The sequence below is a fragment of the Amblyomma mixtum genome, chromosome 10 (assembly GCF_055824585.1).
Source record: "Amblyomma mixtum isolate Tamu chromosome 10, ASM5582458v1, whole genome shotgun sequence".
In the NCBI taxonomy this organism is placed as follows: Eukaryota; Metazoa; Arthropoda; class Arachnida; order Ixodida; family Ixodidae; genus Amblyomma; species Amblyomma mixtum.
The window spans coordinates 38,184,900-38,199,434 of record NC_143021.1 but is presented as its reverse complement, the minus strand read 5'-3'; the positions used below and the strand labels follow the sequence as shown (position 1 = coordinate 38,199,434).

General features: G+C 48.7%; 1 protein-coding gene and 1 long non-coding RNA gene across 5 annotated transcripts in view; one reads left to right on the top strand and one right to left on the bottom strand.

The window, feature by feature from the left end:
* Window positions 1-14,535, top strand: part of LOC149325611 (protein RCC2 homolog) — a 74,361-nt gene that overhangs the window by 37,464 nt on the left and 22,362 nt on the right. The window contains exon 5 of one of the 4 annotated variants that reach the window (XM_089562665.1): window positions 13,771-13,856. The exons of the other annotated variants lie outside the window; for them this stretch is intronic. Within the exon in view, the coding sequence (XP_089418791.1) occupies window positions 13,771-13,856 (86 nt within the window). The remainder of the gene's footprint in view (window positions 1-13,770; window positions 13,857-14,535) is intronic. 4 annotated transcript variants of the gene reach the window in all.
* LOC149325612 (uncharacterized) lies at window positions 13,910-14,462 on the bottom strand. Its single transcript, XR_016286044.1, has 2 exons — window positions 14,433-14,462; window positions 13,910-14,035 (listed from the first exon to the last, which is right to left on the bottom strand). It is a non-coding gene; the product is annotated as an uncharacterized LOC149325612 (long non-coding RNA).

Below are 14,535 nucleotides of genomic sequence, written 5' to 3'. Positions count from 1 at the left end.
CGAAGCCCAGCAGCAGAACCTGGATAAGCAGAAGGGGAGGCATGCTTAGAGCCAGTTTTCCGTGTGGTCCGCCGTGCCCAGTGAAGTCGAAGCGCTGGGGATCTGCCTTTATACCGGTTGTTGAGGATGACGTCACTCCCCAACCGAAGTGGCCGGCAGGGGGATCGGTGAAAGTTGTATCAGTTGATATTGGCAAGCGGGTGTGGTTGTAGCATGTGTCGTTTTCATCGGCGAAGCCCAGCAGCAGAACCTGGATAAGCAGAAGGGGAGGCATGCTTAGAGCCAGTTTTCCGTGTGGTCCGCCGTGCCCAGTCTATTTACTATTTACAGGATACAGTAGACTCGCGATAATTCAAACTCTGATCATTCGTACTTTTGATTATTTCAAACAGATTTCAAAGGCTGGCTATATTTTCAATGCATTTTAAAGCCACTTGATTTGTACCATTATTTCTTTTAAATTCAGAAATTTTATGAATTAGTCAAATTTAAGCCAAATTTTGAAATTAACCAAATTTCGAGCCCGGTGCTCGAAAGAGCAGCGACCGAGGTCGGGTGAATCAGGTTTGAAGCACCACATGAACTGAAAATCCGACCCCTCCTGCCAGTTGGCTCCGGCACAGCCCAGAGGGGGGCTGTGTTGGTTGGAGCTGCCCCTCAGTGGCATAGTTTCGTTTTCTGAGCTTCGCTACCAGCCCACGACGATTGCGGCTGTCGGACATGTGTCTGCAAACTGAGCACAGCTGTGCGCTGGTATATTTTTCCTCTTAGAAGGTGTCTCGCCATTCCGGTGCAAATGTGCGTTGTTAACGTGCGTTCATTACGAGCTGTTCGTTGTGAAGCCTCCTTACATGGACACTGCCACGTGGGAGGAAACCACTACCACTCCATCGCCCTGCTTTCCCAAAGTGTGCATGCACTAAAAATCACAGAATTGCGAGAAACCGTCATTGCCGCGCAATTTTTCATTTAAAAGCGGACGACCACTGCCTGTTTTTTCATCAGTTAAATTTGCTGCAGTGTGAAACAGTTTCAACAAGCTTTTTTTTTTTTTTAGCCATTCGACGTTTTGAAATTCGGATGATTCAGACCTTTTTTTCATCCCTTGAAGTGTTTCCCTTGTGAAACCAGTCCATTATTTGCAAATTTTTTCGATCAGACTTGAGTAGACAAAGTTATTACTGCCTTTCACCCATATTTTTTGTTCTGTTAACGTATTTAGCTACTTCTGCATAGATAAATAGGTCCAAAATACTATTTGTATGCACAGGTATTGATACAGGAAATTGCGTTTACTCTTGGGTCATGCTAAGGTGCACTTTTGATTATTCAGACAAAAATCTCTGGTCCCTTGAAGTGTGAATTAGTGAGAGTACTTGGTGGTTAGTATCGAACTAGTGCTTCGGATGCCAGCTCAGCCCCAAAGAAGGGGAATGGAAAGCTGTGCCTCGCTTGAAGCAAGCCTGCAGGGATTCCTTTGTGGCCAGGATGTGCCACAGTGTGGAGACAGCCTCTGAGACCTTGTAACTGGTAGCAGACAGGTGGGTGCAGCAGCCCTCTGAAGGAAGGCTCTGTGGCAAAGGCCTCGTAACAAAACCCTCAGGGTGCAGCCTCATCACGAGCAAAGGACTTGAAGGAATTGGTGAGCGCTAAAAAACACGCGCTTCGTCCTGTGTGTTCGTCCCTTTTTCCGTGTTTTTCCTTCAAGTATGTATTTCCAACTAGCCCCAGTAGCAGCTCTTTTGACGAGCAAAGTGAAAAACTCACCTTGCTGCCAGCCTCGTTGAGAGCCGGAGGGAAAACACAGCCCTCTGTCACCAAACGTGAGGATTAATTGCTGGCCAACTGAGGCTATTCTGAAGGAGCTGGGGATCAATCGAAGCAGTGTGGAAAAAGACCAGAGAATTTTCGTCAGGCCATGAAGAAGAGGCGCGTGTGAAAGAAAACAATTACGTGCCTGATTTTATGCCACAATTTGTTGAAATAAATGCTTTGTAACTTCTTTCCTCATTGTCTCAAAAATGTTGTTTTTTACCGTGACGTACCTTGATGTGGCGATTGGGTTAATTCTTAATGCATATGAAAGCTTACATATACATGTGTGCAACAAAATAAAAAAGTTACTAGTTTTGCTTACAGAACTGTAATTAATCGTGCGCATTTATAACCTTACTTTGGAGAAAGGTAGTTCCCCGCTCAACATGAAATGCACAAAAGTTTCATTTGCATGCTGCAACTACCGACCAGTGTCAGATTTTTTAAAAGGTCTTGAAAAAGTTCTGTCCCGGCTCAACTCCTTTGTTAACAAGCATGAACTTGTTTTTAAGTGGATTCAGAAAAGGGTGCTCTACCGAGTCCACCCTTCTGGTTCAAAAGGAATTAATACTTCAAAACATGGAGGCGAGCAAACTGATGCTAGGGGTATTTGTAGGCTATAGTAAAGCTTTTGAATACCTCAGCCCTATTGTACGTCTTAATAAGCTGTATCATTATAGCATTTGGGGTGTACCCCACTCAATCTTAAAATCATACCTTGCAAGGCACATGCAGTCTGTAGTGATTGATGCCAATCTGTCATCCTTTAAAGAAACACCATGTGGCTTCCTCAAGGCAGCGTATTGAGACCGTTTTTATTTAACATCTACGGGAACGATGTGGTTCGTATCGGTAAGCGTGCCAAATTCGTTTTGTACACTGATGATACCAGTTTGTTTTTCATGTGAGATAATAGCTCACGCCCGTTGCATGCCTCCAATGCAAGTTGCTCAATTCGTGGAGCAAAAACAGTTTAAGAAAAAACCCTAAAAAATCAAATGCTATACTGTTTGCTGCAAAAACAAACTAGTAAGTTTGATTGCCGGGCTGCGCTTGGGCAGCTTTACAGTTGATACAGTAGAAAAGCACAAAGTTTTAGGAGTGGTACTGACTCACCGTATGAATTGGGATGCGCATATACATCAACTCGTCAAAAAGCTTTCTTCCACTGTTGGCTTAATACATTGGTCTCGAGACATTTTTCCAGCAAACATTAAACTTAAGTTTTTCGCTCCGTCTTTCAGTCCCACATTAACTGTTGCACGTTAATTTGGGCCATGACTACAAAAAAAAAAACAGAAAAACATAACTATGCTATATAGGCTCGGAAAAAAAGCTGTCCACTGCTTTGCTAATGCTTGATATTGTCACCACACTCATGATCTGTTCGCTCAATTCAAGTTAGTGTGCAGCAAATTTAGAGTTACCGCCTACTATACCTGTGGCACTTTTCAAGCGTATGTTACCAGGAGTTCCTGAAGAAATTGTGTACTCTTACATGGCAGACTTGCACATATCGCACCAGCTCATCTGAGGAATGGTTCATGCCACGGCCGCGCACAAATTATCTTCTGCAAACATTAACGTACAGTGTACCATTTCTGCTAAACAAGCTTAAAACATTTTTATGGTTCCATTAACCTACCTCATAAAGAACTGCACAACATATTTGTTGCTAGGCAATTTTCTTACAACTCAGTTTTGATTTTGTTGCTGAAATTATGTGATTGGACATACGAAATGAGTGTGTTATTTGTCTTCTCATCGGGACCTCACATGTACAACGCTTTATAGTACTATTCGCTTAGTACTTTATAGTGCTATATAGTACTTTATAGTACTATGCGCTTCTTTCCTGTCGTCTCTATCCTTTTTCCTGTGAACGTCTTTTTAACGCGCAGCCTTTCAAATGTGAATATGGTACAACTAGCCCGTCAAAAAGTCTTACTTATAGTACTAATTCTATTCATTTGTAGCGCAGTTTTACTGTGTGCAGATTGTTTTTCCTTTTCTGGCTAAATTATATTGATGAATGGAGCACGTCTATTCTATTCCAATATTCTTTTTATTTCATCTATTGTACTGTGTATGTAAGGTAATTGTATGTATTCTGTTGCAATACAGTGAAATCTCGATACAGCGAAATTCGCGGGGTCGCGAATAATCGTTCGTTATTTTGAAATATCGTAATAACGAAAGACTTGCGAAAAAAGGTAGTAGTATTACTGGACAATGAAATGACTGCCTGTCTCGTCACCCTGTGGAGCCGCCAGATCCTGGAGACAATGACCTCGGCCCTTGCTTATTCGATATCTCTGATCTGCTTAACATCGCGGCCGAGCAACGGCAAGATTCCTCCTTGCGTCCCCTTATTGACCGCCTCACCTGTGCCAACCCCGATCCTTCGCTCCAACTCTTTGTTCTTCAGGATGACAACCTTCGCCCTGACGGCCCTCCGCTCCTGCTCGTCGTTCCTCAACGTTTCCGCTCGTCTGTCCTCGCGGAACTACACGACCTGCCCACCGTGGGCCACCTCGGTGTCTCCCGCACGTACGATCGGGTCCGCCGTCGCTTCTTTTGGCCCGGCCTTTACCGTAGTGTTCGCCGTTACGTTGCCAGCTGTGACCTCTGTCAACGCAGGAAGCGGCCCTCCACTTTGCCTGCCGGCCTTCTGCAGCCTATCGACGTACCTCTGGAACCCTTTCATCGTGTCGGACTAGACCTCCTCGGACCTTTTCCTACGTCCAGTTCCGGCAACCGTTGGATCGCCGTCGCGACTGACTACGCCACTCGGTACGCTATCACACGTGCCTTACCAACCAGTTGCGCCACCGATGTCGCCGATTTCCTGTTGCAAAATGTCATCCTTCATCACGGTGCCCCACGCCAATTGCTGACGGACCGCGGTCGCTACATTTTGTCCCGGGTAGTTGACGACATACTCCGGTCCTGTTCCACGCAGCATAAACTCACCACAGCGTACCATCCTCAAACGAACGGGCTTACCGAGCGCCTGAATAGGACCCTCACTGACATGCTATCTATGTACGTCGCACCCGACCATCGTGATTGGGACATTGCCTTGCCCTATGTAACATTTGCTTACAATTCATCGCGGCATGACACCACGGGCTATTCGCCTTTCTATCTTTTGTATGGCCGGCATCCTGCGTTGCCATTGGATACACTCCTGCCGCCTTCTTCGGCCTCGACCACGGAGTACGCACGTGACGCCATCGCTCAAGCAACCTCGGCCCGCGAAATCGCCCGCGGCCGTCTCATCGCCTCCCAGGCCTACCAGAAGTCAGTTTACGACCGCCGACATTGCCCAGTACACTACACGCCAGGATCACTCGTCCTCGTTTGGTCTCCCTCTCGCCGTGTCGGCCTTTCAGAAAAACTCCTACATCAGTATAAGGGCCCTTATCGCGTGCTCCGTCAGGTGACCGACGTGACTTATGAGATTGCCCCCCTCGATCCTCCGTCGTCATCCACCACCCCTACAACTGACGTTGTTCACGTGGTTCGCCTCAAGCCATACAGTGCACCTGCTCCGTCTTCCACTTAGCATCGGGACGATGCTTTCGCCGCCGGGAGTTGTGTCAGTGGACAACAAAGAAGACAGTGCTGTGCTCGTGCAATGAGCGCGAAGAGGACGAAGTGTGATCTGTGCGCCGTTGGCCGGCAGTGGTTCGATTGAGCTGCTGTGAGCTGCTGTCAGCATTCCTCAGTGACTACTCCTCGTGTGCCTACATTTACGTAACAATACTGTACCTTCAGGAAGGGCACACGACAAGCTATGTAATTTTCAAACAGGAACACAAACGAGAGGTTCAGCGCTCGTTTATTTGAAGAAATCCGTGATTCTGGCGGGTGCGACACAGGCGCCCCAGGACGAACTCTTCAACGTCGTCAACTTTTTGGTGCACAGAATCAGGCACATCGCTACAACGTCCGATGAATGTGCGAAGTTTGCCTATGGATGCAAGAACCTCCGCACTAGACACAGGTTCGTCCGCTTGGTCTGCAGGCGGCGAGTCGGCATCGTCGTCCAGTTTTCTTCGCCGCGCTCTTCATACTCGCGAACGCTGCTCACGATGTCTTCTACAGTCAGGTCTGCTGAGTTTAGGGCAGCATTTTCCGACTCGGCGTAGTCGGCAAAAGTTACAGAAGAGTCTACAGAGAGTTTCTCAGTGACTTCAGTCCGCATCTCTTTTGCACTGTCGTCATCCGTGCTATCAGCGTCATCGCAGTCTTCTGTGTGAAGTGGCGATTTCACAAGGCCAGCTTTCCTCCAGCAGTTGTTGATGGTCGAGGCCTTTGCGCTCCACCACACCCCAGTTACCATTTCGGCAGCCTGGCGGACATTTATGGCTGTCGGGAGTCCGAGCCGAAGGTTTAACAGCGCTGCACCAGGCGCTTCCGAAACTCTGTTTTTACGCACCTTATAATCCCCTGATCCAAGGGTTGGAGCAACGATGTGTTTCCTTAAGCGTGAACTGCCGTCGCTTCATCTTGACGCTGGCGCCCGCAGAATTCATCGTCAGCACAGTCAACACGCAGCGGCGAGAAACGACTAGGCCTCGCGTTCACGGCGGCCGCACACAAAAAAAGAAAAGCGCGGAGGTAGTCACATGCACACCGTGGGAAAAAAAAAAACGGAGGAGGAGAGACGAGCCAACTTCCGGTTGCGAGGCGGCTTCGGATTGGACTGGGTTGTATCGGATGCCTGCCCTTGGCGATTAGCAGAGAGCGTGTGCCTCTCGGGGAGTTGGCTCACTTCTCCGGGGTAAGTTCGTAATAATGAGGTGCATTTATAATTGGTGGGCAAATAAATTATGCTCGTTATTCTGAAATGTTCGGTATTTTGAAATTCGTAGTGAAATATTTTGACATTGAAAATATAGATATTTTGGCGGGGATTTTGAAAAAGTTTGTAAATATAAAAAATTCGTTAATGTGAGGTTCGTAGTAACGAGATTATACTGTATTCGCTTGTATTTGAACCATTGCATGACCTGTGTATGTAGAGTCGCCACTGCCAAAATGGCTCCCTGACCTTTTCAGGCTGTTTTCAGAGCTTTTTGTCTGAAAAGCCATCAACATTGCACCAATATTAAAAAATAAATTTGATTTGATTTGAATTTAGCACTTTAAATTTGGGTCAGTACATAAGCATCATATAAACACTTGAATTTTTACACTGTTGCTGCTAAAATTAAAGTGATCGTATGGTTGCAATCTGGGGTTATTTTACTACCGAACAAAGAGACCAAGTTTTTGGCATTATTTGTTGCCCAAGCTAAATGATTTAACTTGGGTGCAGTGTTCATTCATAAAAAAAATAAAATAATATCTTGAAATCCTTTAGAGGTAGGAAAGAATTGATTGCATATTTGTTTTTAGAATGCTGAAATGCACTGGGCATACAAGTTTCATCTCTGTAGGTTTAAAATTAACGAAATTTGTGTAAAGACGAGAGTCTCCCTTCAAGATTAACTTTGAGGGAACAGAAAGTTCATCCTGGCAGAACTGTATGAGCATATATTATGTGGTTCGTATATGCGTTGCGTGAAAACAACGCAAAGAGAGGATAACTGCAAATGGAGCTGAGAAACGGAGCATGAAACAAGCTGACGACGTTATCCTGAACTGAAGGTGGTCTTTAGCATGGCTGTGGGCAACTCTGCGAGCAGGTGAACCATGTGCCTTTCCGGCCACTATCTGGCCGTCCATTTGTGAGGAGGTGAAGACTGCAGGTCGAATTTATGCATTAAAATTCATGAGTTTAAGGAAAGAAATATACGAGAAAGGAAAATCTAATTAAAGTATTGAAATGAAACGGGGGGAAAAAAAACAAGACACAAGAGAACCAAGAGGAAAAACAAAAGGAAAACAAAACTCTCGCGAGAAGACAGTCAAAAAGGAAAGTCACACTTAAATTTCTTTGTGTACCAGTGATGAGCCTGGTGCGTCGATCGAGGAGGCGTGGCCGGGCATCGGGCAGACTTTAGGCACGTGTGTCGGGTTCCCTTCGTTGACACCCGGTTGGCGACGTTATCCACGGCGGCCTCAACGCTGCCATAGAAAATAGCGTCTGTGTGGTCCGGGCATGGCCCTCAGGTCCGGTAGCCCAGGTACGCCACGGAGATGTCAGAGGCGGCCCGTGTCGAGAAGCTGTCGGCTGGGCGGGAAGAGAGGCGCCTGGATGTGACGGCCGAGGCTCCCGACGACGGCTGTCCGGGTCTGGTCACCCGGACGTCTGCGGCTGAGGCCCAAGCCTGGGAACTCGGGGAGCCAACAGAACAAGTCCACCTCCGTCGCCGACCGCCGTCTTCCTCTTCTCCTCCCGCACGTTCTCTCTGCCACGTATTCCTTTCCTTTTGTTCTTCGTCCGCCTCCCGTGCGTCTTCTGTAGCCGCAGTGTGACGCTGGCTCCTTACAAAAGCCCCCCTTTCGGAGTTTTTTCCATCGGAAAAAATTACCTGGGGCAGCGGCACACAAGACTGAAGCCGAAGGCGCGACGAGGAGGCGCTAGACACTGTTTTGCACGCACCACATCACCACACACACGCACTCTGAACCGAACAACTGGTTCGCACTAGTCCAGTTCGCACCAGAAAACACTGAACACACGACAGTCAACCATACAGCCGGGAACACAATGGAACACCACAGGGGAAACAAAGGAGCACACTAAAGGAGCATATATACATTGACCACTATGTACAATATTTACAGCATGAGTACACGTCAGTAATTCAAGCCCGGCTCAAATAATCGGCACCGACGTTCAAGGACCCTTTAATATGTTCTATATGGAATGTGTACTCTTGGAGTAGAAGGCTCCAGCGCAACACACGGCTGTTGTGCTGCTTGGCCTGAGACAAGTATTTCAAAGGCTGATGGTCAGTCTGAATGGTAAAGGAGCGACCATAAAGGAAGATGTGAAGCATTTCTACCGCCCACACAAGTGCAAGACACTCCCGCTCTATAGCTGAGTAGCACGTCTCTCGGGGAAGGAGTTGTCGACTAGCATATGATACGGGATGAAGGGTGCCGTTGTATTCTTGCAAAAGGATTGCCCCGAGACCAGTGCCAGAAGCGTCCGTGCGGAGAATGAAATCCTTCGCTAGGTCAGGCGCCCTGACAATGGGTTTGGATGTTAGAGCCTGTTTAAAGGGACACTGAGGAGAGCACTATTAATATTTTTTTTACAGTAAAATCCGATAGTTCGGCATGTCATGGCTTTGTTGCCACTTGGCCGGCAGCGAAAGATGCATTTATTTCTAAGAAATTTGGATTTGAAGTTGAAAAGGTTTTTCCCGCCGCTCTGATTCAAACTTGGGATTCTCCTATGACGACACAGGACTAAGTGACGTGAAACATGACGTGCGCATGACGTAACGCAGACTCCGTGATTTCTGGCGGCCAGCAGTGCGGCCTAGCAGCAGCCGAAAAGAAAGCTACTGCCGGCCGCACGTTGAAGGCATCTATCAGCTATTGCGGCTGTCGCTACAGTCGCTTCGATTACGTTTGCACTGGCGTTTTGCCAGCGTTACGATGGATCTCGTTCTCGAAGTCGTCAACGAAGTTCTCGCAAATAGACACCTTTAGCATACCGTGTACCTTGTTACCGCTAGCGGATACCGGGAGCCCGCCTACCGCCGGAAAACAGGCGCTGATTGGTCCCGATGCTTCAGGAGCGCACGTAGCTGCCGGGCACGTGGCGCCATCTGGCGACGTCAAGAAGATTTGCGCATGCATTGGCTGCGCCTCAGGGATTTGTGGCTTCTCGGGTCCTAGAGTTGCTAGAACCATTGGTTCTAGCAACACTGCTTTGTCCTATGACGTCATCACGCTTGAACTTGCAAGTTTGGCCTGTGGCGGCGATACCTGTATTTTGATTCTTACTCTTTTCTACGTTACAAGAGCTTTGTTGTCAGTATGAGTGGCGTTTTTGTAATCAGGAGCTGGTATTCTGTCGATACAAGCCAACTTTAATTTCTCCTCAGTGTCCCTTTAAGCCTGTCAAATGCTTGGTCTCGCTCTGGTGTCCACCTTACGCGGTTGCCTTCAGTCTTGCGCGTTAGCTCAACTAAAGGTTGAGCCAGCTCAGCATAACGGGGAATGAGACTGCGATAGTAGCCGGCCAGACCGAGGAACGAGCGAACTTGCTTTTTGGTTTCGGGTCTCGCGGCATGTTGCAGTTTTGCCACGATCGCGTCCACCGGTCGGATCGCTCCATCACCCAGGGTATGACCGAGAAAAATGACCCGGGTCGCACCAATCTCGCATTTCTGAGGTTTGACGGTAAGACCAGCCGCTCGAATGCGGCCAAACAACTCTGTCAAGGTGAGCAAGTGTTGTTCCCAAGTAGAGGTTGCGACTAGGACATCGTCTATGTAGTGAACTACATTTGGGAGGCCTTCTAGGAGAAACTTCATAAGGCGGGTAAAAATAGCAAACACGGTCTTGATCCCAAACGGCATATACCGGAATTGGTAGTGTCCCGACTGAGTTGAAAAGGCAGTAATTGGTCGAGAGGTTTCGTCAAGAGGAACCTGCCAATAGCCTTTTGTGAGGTCCAACTTCGAGAAGTAGGTCTTAGTGCCGACCTCCACGAACATGATGTCCGTCCTCGGGATGGGTTCGGCGTCGGCTACTAGGACAGTGTTAATACGCCGGAAATCTACACAAGTGCGGTATGTGTTATCCGGCTTTTTCACGAGGACCAAAGGCGAGTTGTATGGAGAGTGGGAACGTTCAATAACTCCTAGCGCTAACATGTCACTAACTTCATTTTCAACAACCTCCCTCATGGCAAACGGTAGTGGGTACTGAGGAGTGTTGATTGGTTCCCTTGTCGTCAGGTCCAAGTGGCACTGAAGAAGGTTGGTGTGCCCCGGAACTTCCGAAAATATATCACTGTACGAAGCCAACAGCGAGTCAAGGCGGGCCGCCTGGGAACTGTCTAACGCATTGGACTCTTGATGGCTTCCACGCTGACCCCTGGCTTCGCAGCGAAGGTCGGTATAGGTTGCTCCGAGTCTTCCTCTTCCACCACGACGAATGACGACGCTTGGAGAGTCATCGCAGGCTGTCGCTCTTCGTACCTTTTTAACATGTTAATATGAAATAGCTTCTTCGTGTGGCCGACCTCGAGCCAATAGTCAACGTCGTTCTTCTTGCCGGTCACAAGAAAGGGGCCTTTCCAGTGCATAAGCAGTTTGTTTTGCGACGCAGGCAAAAGAACCAGCGCGCGATCTCCGACGCGCAGCTGCCTGCGAGTGGAACGCCTGTCGTAATACAGTTTTTGTGACTTCTGCGCCTTCGCCAAGTTGTCATGTGCGAGTTGCAACGTCCCCTCCAGCCTCGCCCTTAAGTCAAGAACATAGCCATAGGTGGTTCTAGCGGATTCGCTTATTTGACCCGCGGTCCAGAGCTCTTTGAGGATCGTCAACGGTCCTCGGACTTGTCGGCCGTAGATTAGCTCAAACGGGGAAAAGCCTAAGTTAGCCTGCGGTGCCTCTCGGTACGCGAAGAGCAGAGGCGCAAGGTATCGGTCCCAAGCTTTGGGCTGTTCTTGAGCCAACTTACGGAGCATGCTCTTCAACGTCCCGTTAAATCGCTCCACCAGGCCATTGCACATAGGGTGGTATGGTGTCGAAGACAGGTGCTTGATGGCGAGCATTTGATTGACTTCCCTCATTAACGCCGACGATAAACTTTAGGCTCGGTCACACAGAACCTCTCTCGGAAATCCAATGCGTGAAAACATCTCAAGAAGACCTTCTGCGACAGTGGCCGAGTCGATTGCAGGTAAAGGTACCGCGTCGGGATATCGTGTTGCAAAGTCTACCAACGTAAGGATATAGCGGTTTCCCTTGGATGAAGCAGGGTGCAGTGGCCCGATCAGGTCTCCAGCTACTCGCTCAAATGGTGTATCAATGAGCGGTAGACGACCCAGCGGGGCTCTCGCTACCTTTCCTTTGGGTAGAGTCCGCTGGCACATGTCGCAAGACTTCACGAACCTCTTGATTTCCGCCTGCATTCCTGGCCAATAAAACTCGCTGAGCACCTTCTCAGTGGTTTTGCGGATGCCCTGGTGGCCGGAGAAAGCACTTTCATGCGCAAGCGTAAGGACTTGATGGCGCAGGCTCTTCGGTACCACGGCCTGCTGTATCGTTTGTCCTGGACAGCTCTGGAACGCACGGAACAGAACTCCGTCTTCGAAGTGAAATGAATAGGCGGTGTTGTTCTTGCCAGGATAAGTCTCGCCGACTTTGTTCCGGCACACATCCAATGTTGTGTCCTCCTCTTGCTTCCTTCGGAAGGTGGGTTTCGACACCTTCAATGCTTTGATGGACACGTCCCTGCACGCCATAGGAACCTTCGCCGTCCCCAGCACGGCAGAGCCTTCAGCCTCTCCTATCCCTTTCTGGACAGTCAGAACTCTTGGTGGTACCGTTCGGTTGATGGAAAAGGGGTCCTGAGCGCCTGGTACATTCCCAATGATGACGTCGTACAGTGGAGATTCCAAGCACCGAGCGATGGACTTGCCCGAAAAATACGACGACGAGATCAGCACCTCCGCCTCTGGGACCTCCAAACTGCTGCTATCCACCAGGAGCAAAGTAGTTCTATTACCAGTAAGAGCCGCGTCGGGAACCAGGTCTCTACGCACCACGATACTATTCGTACCAGTGTCCCGCAAAACAGAAACTGGCTGCCCGAACAGCTCGCCTTGCTGCACCGGCATGCTGACACTCAAGACCGTTGGCCGGAAGCCCGCATCCACACTGGTGATATCAGGCCGCACTTCAACCGGAGGAATGGCAGGATGCATACAACTGGCTGACGCCTCGCGGTCTCCTGGTTTCTTGCGCCTGCAAGACTGTACATTATGACCCTGCGTGCGACAGAACGTGCAGTACGGTTGTTTCGGCTGCGTCCGGCAGTCCGACGCTTTGTGTCCCGCCTTATCGCACAAAAAGCGTCGCACTTGTAATTTGAATCCCGTAGTACTGTCCTTCGCCTTGGGGATATTTGTCTCCAACTTATCCTTGCAAGTTGACAAGTTAGATTGCCGCCGGGCCTCCAAAAAATGATCCGCGGAAACCGCAATCTCGTCGACTGTCTTGCAGTCACGCTCGTGAGTGAATATCGCAAGCTTGGCGTGGCAGTTGTTCAAAAATTCTTCGGCGACAATCATGTCGCGAACCTCTTCGAACGTTTTGCCTCGTCCTCTCATTTCGACCCAACGATCGAAAAAACTAAGCCTCGTAGCGTACTGCTTACCGGTCTCGCCGTCGTGGGGATTACTATGGCGAAACTTTTCGCGGTATCCCTCCGCCGTGAATCGGAATCGCTGCAAAAGCGCTAGCTTAGCTTTGTTGTAATCTAGAGAGTCTTCCGGTGATAACCTTCCGAAAACACGAAGAGCTTCTCCCCCCAAGCATAGGCTCAACGCCGTGGCCCACTTGTCTTTCGGCCAACCCTGACCAGTAGCCACGTGCTCAAATCGCTTGAGGTATGCGTCAAGATCATCCCGACCTTCGTTGAAAACGGGAATGAGCCCATGACCCAGTAAACCATAAAACGTACCATAGACATCAGCAAGATATTTACGCTGGACATTAGACACCTCCATTAGACATCCATATTAGTACCGTTTACGAAAAATCTACGTACCTACAACATGAAAATTGGGGTCCAGTTCACGTAGGTACGTACTGCAGACATCACGCTCTACATTTATCAGATATTTGTGAACATGTAAGTACGCCCAGTCTACGTAGCCTAGACGTCTATATAAAGAGAATATGACTATACATAGATCAATATCCAGGTGAAAATTTCTAACTGGTTCCAGTCCTACTGTTTTAAGAGACACATTTCCAGACTGGAACCAGCTGCAATACGAGATGCAGCTGACACCTGTTACAATTCCAGATGGAACGGAGACCTACTGCATCCCAGCCACAGACTTCCCTATGGAGTCGTCGGGACGTCCAAGCACTCCAGCTAGCTCAAATACAGTTGAGTAAGCGAGTACATGGCCATCATGGGAGCGCAAAACACTGCAGATGACTTCGTAGTGCGTCAGTATTTTATTGCGCTCGGTGCTTTCACTGAATCTTCTCGTTGAGCATAATCGTCAGGTTAACAGCTGCGGTGGCATCAATACTCTTCAGCCGAGCCCAATAGGCCAGGGTTGCTGCAAAAGAAAGCATAATTGTTCACTTTTACAGGTGACAAGAGAATGGCACAGCAACCACAACAAACAAACCAAGTAATTTATGCCACTTTTACCGACGCAAGTCTATGAAGCGTCAAAGGTTGCCCTTGCGGCACTAAAAGGCAGTCGTGCTGAGCGGAGTGTGCTTGCACACGCACTTCGGCACACCATCCGAACGCATGCCCACATTTCGGTAGTAGAGGCCAGGTGCATGCATCACCAGCCTTTGTTTCAATACACAGCGAGTTTGGCAAAACAGCCAAACGAGTGAGCGTAAAAATATAATGTGCCGATAAATGCGTTAGAATTTTTTCATTACGAACGCAAAAATAGCATAAAATACACTTCAATGAGTAAACTGAGACTGAGTACGCACCAAGAAAGGTCACGATCCCAGCCGGTGAAAACGGCAATTTCCTCGCTGGCGTCCCAGAACCCTCCTCGCAGCGCCGCCCTTCCTCCTCCGCTCCCCTCCTCCT